At 40.1% G+C, this 10,296-nt stretch overlaps 1 protein-coding gene across 9 annotated transcripts in view; it reads right to left on the reverse strand.

Moving 5' to 3' along the window:
• The window catches only part of USP54 (ubiquitin specific peptidase 54), a 100,320-nt gene that overhangs the window by 34,909 nt on the left and 55,115 nt on the right, over positions 1 to 10,296 (reverse strand). For 6 of the 9 annotated variants that reach the window (XM_055081328.1, XM_028481752.2, XM_055081326.1 and 3 more), the window contains 6 exons: positions 8,489 to 8,657; positions 6,981 to 7,151; positions 4,393 to 4,524; positions 3,843 to 4,223; positions 3,356 to 3,587; positions 2,295 to 2,428 (listed from right to left, as the gene is read on the reverse strand). In XM_055081328.1, coding sequence (XP_054937303.1) covers positions 2,295 to 2,428; positions 3,356 to 3,587; positions 3,843 to 4,223; positions 4,393 to 4,524; positions 6,981 to 7,151; positions 8,489 to 8,657 — 1,219 coding nt within the window. The remainder of the gene's footprint in view (positions 1 to 2,294; positions 2,429 to 3,355; positions 3,588 to 3,842; positions 4,224 to 4,392; positions 4,525 to 6,980; positions 7,152 to 8,488; positions 8,658 to 10,296) is intronic. The other 3 variants (XM_055081327.1, XM_024132177.3, XM_024132176.3) reach the window with 1 other exon arrangement.

The raw sequence follows: 10,296 nt of genomic DNA on the forward strand, positions 1-10,296 counted from the left end.
AGGCAAAAGACTTGTACTCAGAAAACTATAAAACACTGATGAAAGAAATCAAAGATGACATAAACAGATGGAGAAATATACCATGTTCTTGGATTGGAAGAATCAACATTGTGAAAATGACTATACTACCCAAAGCAATCTACAGATTCAATGCAATCTCTATCCAACTACCAATGGCATTTTTCACAGAACTAGAACAAAAAATTGCACAATTTGTATGGAAACACAAAAGACCCTGAATAGATAAAGCAATCTTGAGAAAGAAAAATGGAGCTGGAGGAATCAGGCTCCATGACTTCAAACTATTCTACAAAGCTACAGTAATCAAGATAGTATGGTACTGGCACAAAAACAGAAATATAGATCAATGGAACAGGATAGAAAGCCCAGAGATAAACCCACGCACATGTGGTCACCTAATTTATGACAAAGGAGGCAAGAATATACAATGAAGAAAAGACAGCCTCTTCAATAAGTGGTGCTGGGAAAACTAGACAGAATAGAAAGCACAGAAAGAGATGTAGAAAGATACATGCCATAATGATAACAGTGGTTCCTTCAGTTTGAAGAGGCAATGGGCAAGTTACTGAATTGTTGGGCTAATATTTACTTCTGTAATTTTTAAAAGGGTGGTCAGTGTCACCAGATTAAAAAAATAGGGTTTACTATACAAAGAGGATGGTGGGGTGTATGGTGTGTGAGGAATTTATTCTAACTCCTTGCCAAATATCTTTTACCAGTTGAGGAATCCAGTTGGTGAATTCTATCCAGCTAATCTAGAATTAGGGCTATCAGTGAAATCATGAGACTCAGTCTTTAGTGTGCTGAAAAGCTATTGGCTATCGAAGGAAAGAGAAGGGGGAACAGGCTAATGGAAGAGCACAAGTTTCTCAAAGCGATGTCAGTCAATATGAGATAAATTAAAATGTGGGAAATAAACCAAACCTATAATTTCATTAGGAAGAATGAATCTCTTCCATGGGTTTCTAACTATAACCTACTCTAGCCCAGGATTTCAGAAATATCTGCTTCTACAGGCATTGTTCTGCGCTGCCAGATGTTAGCAACCTATGGCACTCATACCTAAAAGAGTTCATGCCTTTTTATTTCTGCTGCATATCACCCTTCCAGCCACCTTTAAGAACTTTCAGTGGCCATTAAGAGAACTGGTGGTCAGACTAGTAATGTTCCTGGTATCATCTCTACAGGTTGGCACATAATATTCTGTCCTCGTCTCCCTAGTGAGCTGGCCACATATCTATATTCAGAAGCTCATTAAACCAGACCATAGTTAGGTTTCTGCCCACACATCCTACTCCCAATTGATCTAACATACCAGGAAAAAAAGGGATGAAACACATCTTTCAGAGAAGGTTGATTTCTAAGTTAGACGAATGGACCCCAGAACTCCTCAGCCGACTAAACAATACTGAATACTCACCACCTTCCTTCAAGCATCACAAAAAGTCTCCATGTTCGGGAGACTACATAGTTACCACCTCAATTTTCAGCTGTAAGTAAGTAAAGGATTTATTTTACTTATTTGAATATGCACTGTAAGTATATATGTGTGTTGTGAGAAGAATATAAAAAGGATATAAAACCTATGACTACCTCAAATGTCTATGCTTGGTGTCTCATACCTGAAATTCCAATATTTCTTTATCTTCAGGCTTTGACTTGTTAAAATGCTAGTTTTTCTTAGAGAAAGCATACTTTATACTATTCTCAGTCACATACATCTAGTGTAAAAGAGTTAGATCATTCCTTTAAAGCTTGTTTTGAGAAGGAGGAGCACAGGCACATTCAAGAAGGAAAAACAAAGCAGGGATACTAGACAGGATATAGAGGCAGGGGTAAGGGTAGTTCTGACCTGCTTATTTCCCAGTTTTGCCCATAGCCTACATGTCCCCCTTGTTATCTCAATTCATAGTACTAAACAATAAAAAATCCATTCCCACAAGAATGCCTCTATACCAAGGAAAGCCCTATGAGTTATTCTTCTGAGGAAAGCAGGTGCTACTGATACTGTTCACCATATTTCTGTTCCTTCTTGCTCCCTCCAGGGCTCTCTCCAAGGCGGAAAGGAGCAAGCAGGCAAGCCATGATAAAGAACAACAACAACAAGAAAAAGATAAATCCAGAGATGGAGCAGATCAAATGTCTTCACATTTACATTCTGATGGAACAAAATACAACTGTCCTCTAATTTCAAATGTGCTCAGGTTAGGCTGTTTCTCAAATAGAATTGGCAGTAAAATCCAGTTCTCCAAATCCAACGTCCTTGTGCTTACCTGAGAGGGGCTGATTCTTTGTCCAGCCACTCCTGGATACTGTGGAGTCGGCCTCCAGGATGCTACTACTGTGAGACTTTGGGATGTGACGCCAGGAAGGGGCCAACCCAGCTGATCTCTTAGCACTTGTATCCCTTCAAAACAGAAACCAGAGTCTAGTGAAAGCATCAGAAGGCTGATAACTAGCAACATTCCTAGGACTAAATTCCCTCCAAAAACAACAACAAAAACCCCAAACATCGAACTAATATAATTAAAACACCTGCAAAACTACTTCTGAAAATTGAAATACCCACTCGTTCCCCCATCTTATCTCACCTCATTCACATTTTGTGCATCTAGCAGTGTCTGGCACAAAACTTATTTAATGAATTAATAAACAAATGCTCTCATATGGATTGCTTTCCTCTTTCTTATACTTTTGTAGCATCTTCTCATGTGTAAAACTAAACAGGGTCCGAGGTCAGGGAAGAGCAGTGGGAAAGTATGAGGATACGGTTATCACTCTTGCAGAAGACAGCACTCCTTTCAAAGCTATACTGTTAGGAAACTTGTCTCTGAGGCAACTCAGTAAAAACAATATATGGAGATCTGAAATTTATAAAGCAAATGGGCCCTATGGACAGGGTGCAATGACCACTATTAAACTGTCGTCATTATCTTATGGAATTATGAATATCACTGGCTTCAAAAGACACAGAATCCCCAGTGATCTTTAAAAAAAAGCCTAATATAAAAGGCAAGAATAAATAACAATTGGATTTTCTCTTTGATCGTAGAACTATGTAAGTTTTGGTTCACTAACTCATTCTTTCAATAAAAGTTATTTACTTAACAATTATTTTATATATAATACTTCAAAAGTTGCCTCTCCTATCTCAAATGCCTTTGCTCCTTCTCCCAGCAGAGGGTACTGTTGCCATAGAAAGTTGATCAAGCACATTTTGCTTGCCTACAAGACGGTAATAAAGTCCATCTCTTCACTTGTCTGAGTTAAAAAGCCTCTTGGTGGCTCACATTTCTGCAAGGGACAATGCAGCTATTCAAAGGCCAAACAATACCTGCAGACATTCGAGCTCTCAGGCAGGGCTGCATCCAGGCTGACAGGGCTGCTGCTGTTCCTCTCACTGCTCTCATAGCCAGATTCCATTCTCTGGATTAGGCGAGGGTGCTGCTCTAAAAGGTGACAGCCTGGCCGTACTGGGCCCCAGATCTTGTACTGGGGTCTTGGTCCGCCAGTCTTAATGTCGTAAGCAGGTGGCTTGCTTAATTCATCTGGTGTAAATTCTTTAGCTATCACAATCAAAGGACAAGTATGGAAAAGGAGGTAGATTTAGCATCTGCCTCAAATCAAGATATAACTAACACTTCCCTCTATCTACTCGTTCACTGAACTCATATCCCCAAAAGGCGACCCATGAGGGTAAAATGTTTACCCTTCAAGGTAAAAATGCACTTTGCCAAGTCTACCAGAAAACCCAGGTTTTTAAAAAAATACAAAAATCAACTTTATTCAAAAGCTCAATTCTTCCCTAATTATCTCCTTACCTGAATCCTCAGAAAAGGGGCTAAGCTGCGTATAGCCACAGTGCTTCCTTTTGTCCTTACTAAAGATACTGTCAATATTGAGAGACTCTCGTTTGGGTCTCCATGTTGGACGATACTTGCTAGAAGAACTGGATTTTGACTCGCTGCTGGTACTCTCTACTTCCCAGTCATGAGAGTGTAAAGGCAGGTTCCGAGGAGGTTTTTTGTCAGTCTGGTCTCCTCCCCTCCCCCCACAGGGAGATCCTAGGTTGGTCTGAGAAACCAGGGATGGTCTGTTATGGATAATATTGCTGACTGTCTCTTTAAAATCCCTTAGCCTGTTGGTGCTGCTGGATGATTTGGAGGCATTCCTAGGAGCCTGCTTCTCTTTCAGTGTTTCTCCTAAAAACACAAAGGATGAAACAACTGTAAATGTTTAAAGTCATCATGGGCACCCAGACCCCAGAGTCGAAAAAGAATGAAAGGCCTTTGAGCACACAGGAGAAGCCACAGTTGGAGTGTGAGTGTGACAGAGTGAATAAAGGAAGAGAAACTATGCAGGGGGGCTTGCCTTCACTGTGGTACCCTGAGGCCTGAAGCTCATCGCCTTTCCTCCTGACCCGGCCAGAGCTCCTCTTGCGCTCTATCAGTGACCCTTTCTTGGATGGGAGTTTCTGATTACATTCACTATCAGTCAGGTGTCCTGAAAAAAAACAAGGAAATGGGGGTAAGCTGGTATCTGAGACTGACCTCCATCCTTTAGAGAACCTACTCTCCCTTTGGGATTCATGGCAGTACCACAAACAGTGGATCGGAAGCTGTAGAGGCCAAGATTATGTGATTTAAGTGTAGCAGGAATCTCTCAATAGATAAAGGCAGAAAAGCTCAAGTATTTAGTGGGAACTTCCAAATTTACAATGTCTCCTGAGCAATTACCAATCTCAATCCCGCTCATAATCCTTCCCAGTGACCCAGAAGGACACATTACTTGGTAGTTTTTAAAAGGCAAAAGTTTTAAAGATTATATTATAATATCATGGTAGCAACACATACCGAGTGAAGTTTAATTTTTATTACATCTGGTATTATCCTAGGTTCCCCAGCCTTTGCCCACAAGAGCTCTGATTGTATATGGCTTTAAGACCCAGTTCTAAACATTCCTTAAATGTGAATCATTCCAAAGGACATCTGAACTTTGAATAATTCTCATTCCCAGCCATAACCCATGCTTTACCAAACTTGACTTCGCCCAGAGATTACACTTCATAGTTCCTCAATACTAATCACTGGGAAACCCAGGAGATCTGGGCTCTTTTATGTAACTTGCCATATTTCACGCCCACAGTATGTGAATGTAGAAGTATGATCTGACAACAGCAAAGGTCAGATTCTAAAGGATATAATCATCTAAGCTGCTGAAAGCCAAAGGTGAATTAAGCAACTGAATTAAACTGGAATATAGGCTTAGAGGAAATCCCCTAGGGTTCTCAAATATCCGAGAGCTAGCAGAAATTTGCTTTCATATGTTAGTTATGAAAATCCTTGTACATATTCAGGTATGATATGCAATGATATGGCTACATATTTTCAATTACCAATGTAATCTCTTATTGCTTTTATCTAATCATTTGCTATCTCTGGGCCCATAAGAAAGACTTATCAGTTGGAACAACTAAATCCATAAATGTAAAAACCAATGGGCATGCTCCCCCACCCCCAGCCATTCACAAACCCTTAAAATAAACCTGACTCTCCTTATTTATCCTGTGACTTGGTTTCTCCCTGGTTCACAGTTTCAGAAATACAATCTAAAAAAATCACACTTTGCAGTAGTCATCTATGCAATAGTCATCAAAAGAAATCCAACATGAATCCAACCAAACCACTAGATCCAACTACCAATTTATAAAAAATATAGAGGACAGAAACACGCTACAGTTTACCATACAGACACAATCAGCAAAATTTAAAATGTGGGAAAACTACAGCACAAACTACCTAGTTCTTCAACAATAAATAGAAAGGGAGAAACAGAGGCAAAACCTACAGATTAAAGGAAATGTAAAAGACTTACTAACCCATCACAATGTGTAGACCTCATTTGGATTGAGTCAAAAACAAACTAACCATTAAAAAATATGACATTTATGAGATAATAGGATATTTGAATGCTCACTGGTTATTTAGTGGTTTTAAGAGGTTATTAATTTAAAAAATGATTCTTTTAGAGATACGTACTAAAATATTTATGGAAAAGGTGATAAAATGTCTGGGATTTGCTTCAAAATAATCCATGGGTAGGGGAAGTGGGCAGAGGTACAGATAAAACTAGATTGACCATGAGTTATAATTATTGAAACTAGGTGATGGGTACATGAAGGGGCTGTATACTACTCTGTATGCTTTTGAATATGTTTGAAATTCTCTCTCTTTTTTTTTAAAGGGCATGCACAGGATGTAAACCACCAATCTGAAGCCATGGGATCACTAATTCCCAAGTCTCTAAGAGTATGGGCACTGTTCTATGCCTTAGATGATGAACTTTTCATCTCAGCAGTCAGTCACTTACTGTTCTTCCTTTTGTGCCCTGTAATGATTTCTTCCACTGACACAGGCACAATCTTCTGTAGATTAATAGAACAATTCAAGAATGTTCTCTGCATGGAACTCACAATAACAAACAGGCTAGCTTTCCAACCTTTTATTTCTCTGTCCTTCAGGAAGCCCAGCAAGGTGATGAGCAGGTTTCCCCATCCATAAATATGCCCCTTCTCTCAAAGCCCTTCAGGGCTTTGAAACAAAGCCTGGCATGAGAAGGAAATGAGGTGCAAGACCACAAGGTTTAATGGGGCACTATGAGAATGACAGGGATCAAGAGCACAGCAGGAAAAGAGCCTTCAGAAAAAGATTTCAGAATAAATAGATTTCAGAATAAATAATCACATTACAATGGTCCTTACTGATAGGCTGCTGTTGACGGGAACATCATCATTCATTCAGAAGTGAGTTGCTTTCTTTCATCCCTCTCAATTACCCAAGTTCTGTGCATTTCCCCCTTTGCATGACAAACATTTCTGACTTGCCCCAGTTTCTTTTTCTTGGGAGACCCTCTATGCAGAACTGAATCAGGCAAGCAGGGTCCACTGTATAAGTCCCTACCTGTGTCCCGACTGCTCTGAGACGTGGAATCGTTCTCCACATTATAGATGACTGTTCCCTGAGAATCAGAAGAGAAGTGACTGACCACAGACTCATGGTGGGAGTGTTTGTAGGGATAGCTCTCCGTTGAGGAATCTGTTCGAGTATCACTTGAGATGGAGGGCTCCCTCCCTGAGGGAAGGAGGAGACATGCAAAGGTGAGGAAAGAGAGGACAGTGATAGAGAGGGGGCGAAGAGCTGGATGGCAACAAAGGTTCACAAGGTAAGAACTTCCGAAATGGAAGGGTGAGAAGGATATACCAGAGCCGTTCTTCCCAACATCCAACTTCAGATAACCCAGACACACAATTCCTCCCACTCCTGCCCCTACCTTGCTGAAGCCCTCCCTTTGCCTGCCATTGTGAAAAACTGTGGGGCTTTTAGAAAACCTACAGGGGGAAAAGTAGAAGAAAGGAAAAAGTTGTGAAAAGTAAGATCTACTTAGATGGCAAGTCCCACGCCAACCTGGCACACATAACCAGTTGTTTCCCTATCCCATAATTTTTCTCCTATACTGTCAGAAGAGTCACTTTTAAAAATTTAAAAGCATTTTTAGTATCTATGAGACATTATGGGGCAGTTATTTATACTTGGTGTGAATTAGTTCAATTAGACTACTTTCCTCTGAACACCTAGCTGAGATAAGCACAGCAGTATAAATGGGTGTTTGACTGAAGGGAGAAGCAGCAGAGCAGGTCTGGGTGGGGCACAAGGGTGGGAAGAACATACCAAACAGGAGGGAGGTACAAAAGGGAGGGGAAAAGATTCCAAAGACAAGTATCTTCTCTTTGAAAATTATACTCAGGGCCAGCCAGCCTTAGATCCAGAAGAGGAAGAGAACATTACTTTTTCCTCCTTTTAGGAATCAAGCCAAAACCATTAGGGTTGTATTTCTATTATAGGATGAGTTTCTGAGGGATAGCCTGAGATTTTAGTAATAGAGCTGCAACCGTTTCTACAGGAAAACATGATTTAAGTTCCAAATAAGTGAATTAGAAGTGAACAGCTGATTCATAAGCTAAGGAATATTGCTACTGCACTTGGCATTTTAAAACAAAAATCTCTCATTCCAAACAAAATGACGAGCTTTGTAGTAACTCATATCATTTTCTGGGTCTTAACAACTCAAGTCACTGTTAAATTGCTAGTAACAATGAGTCATCTTAGCAATATTAGAAGGTTAAATAGTGAGGTTTCCCTCACAAACTTAATACCTCAGTCTAAATGAACATAATTTCCTTCTCATTTTTGAATCGGGGCCAGGTGATCTAGACAATACATTCCTAAACACTGAAGGAAACAAAGCCTGGCACAACTTGGACTTCAGCATAAGTTGGCACTTCTTTCTTATCTCTGATGAATCCTCTTTCTCCAAGCTAGGTTAAGTGCTAGGCTCATGACTGTGAGACCCTACTGTCCAGTCATCACATTGGAGTGGGGAGGGAGAAGTAAAGAGCTAGGCTGCTCACCTGAATCTTCACTATCGTAGCACATCCTGATGTACGACTGGAACTCAACTTGGGGGGGCAGGTCCTGGGTGGATACTGGAGTACCCTGGGGGTCTGCATAAAGCAGCAGCAAAGGCTGATAATGTCCCTTGATGCATTTGGTCACCACATCCTTCCATTTGGGCCCAATCTGAACCAGAAACAACCAGAAAAAGCATGACAATTATACTTCATATCCATAATTCAACACATATCTTTCTACTCTATTTTTCTAAAGAAAATAAAAGAGATGAAAAGACAAGAACTGGGTAAAGAAACAACAAAAGAGATCTCGGACCTACACTTAATGAATTTTTTTTTTTTTTTTTTTTTAATTTTTGGCTGTGCCACGCAGCATGTAGGATCTTAGTTCCCCAACCAGGGATCAAACCCACGCCCCCTGAAGTGGAAGTGCGGAGCCTTAACCACTGGACCTCCAGGGAAGTCCCAATGAATTTTTTGTTAAGTCTTTTTTAATGAAATCCTTTTAGAAAGCACTAAAACCCTATAAGAGATAGGAATGATGAATAAAATTACTTTTATTCCTGTGAAACACCAATTCAATTATGAAATATGAATAAAAGTTCTCAAAGCTGAATATGCCATGTGAGGGGACTTCAGTTGATTTGGTGATCAATTTCTTTTCACAGACATCAAATAAAAGCCCTTGTTTGAAATTTGCATTTCTATAATTTTCTCCTAAATATTAAAATCACCTTCATGAAGCTAAAGAGCAGACAGAAACTCTCTCACAGACTGCCAGAAAATACGTGACATTCCATCTCAGAGTTCACACAAGGCAGGACATAAAATGTCAAACTGCTTAGAATATACAGCTGAACCTCTCAGCCTTAGCTTTGTGCTGGATTCAGCACTGCCATGGCAGTGGAAAAAAGTGACAGAATATCCATGGAAACAACAATTCAATCAAATCCCCAAACTCACTCTCTCTTAAGTTTGATCCAGTCACATTCTTAGATGGTGTGTTCTTGGAGTCAGACCACTGGCTTGGTGTTTATTTCATAATAGACGTTCAGTAAATTTATAACTAAGTTATCATTTTAACTGAAACATTTATATGCTTTTTACATACAAATCTGATTTAATATTTTATAAGGCAGATATTATTTTTCAAATGAAAAACCTAAAGCTCAGAGAATTTACATAAGTTGCCCAAGATTACAACAGTAAAAAAGAGATGAAGAAGAGAATCAGGGAATTTAACAAAGATTTTACTATTTGTAGAGGACACTACGTAAGGCCCATGGGTTGGTGTAGATTAGTCAGCAGTCTCCTAGCTGCTAACCTTATCACAAGAGGCTTCCTAACTCACACAGATCACCTAAACTACTTCAGCCACACACTCTGTGGTTTAGATAGTACCAAATTTCCAGCTTTAAATATCATTATAGCCTTATTTTCTCTACATTATCCCCAAAATACGTTAATCCTTGATAGAGTACTTCAGGGAGATAACAATCAGAGAATAATTTATAGCAGCCCTGGGACAAAGTATTACCCACTGTTAATTACAAGATTTGGAATTCTGAACTCTGTGCTAAGCTTATAACCTAATTTGAGGCATTAGATTGTTCTCGCTCAAATCAACGAATTAACACATTTTTTAAAAAGCCCTTTCAGGGCTTCCCTGGTGGCGCAGTGGTTGAGAGTCCGCCTGCGGATGCAGGGGACAAGAGTTCGTGCCCCGGTCCGGGAAGATCCCACATGCCGCGGAGCGGCTGGGCCCGTGAGCCATGGCCGCTGAGCCTGTGTGTCCGGAGCCTGTGCTC

The sequence above is a fragment of the Physeter macrocephalus genome, chromosome 20, assembly GCF_002837175.3.
Source record: "Physeter macrocephalus isolate SW-GA chromosome 20, ASM283717v5, whole genome shotgun sequence".
Lineage (NCBI taxonomy): Eukaryota > Metazoa > Chordata > Mammalia > Artiodactyla > Physeteridae > Physeter > Physeter macrocephalus.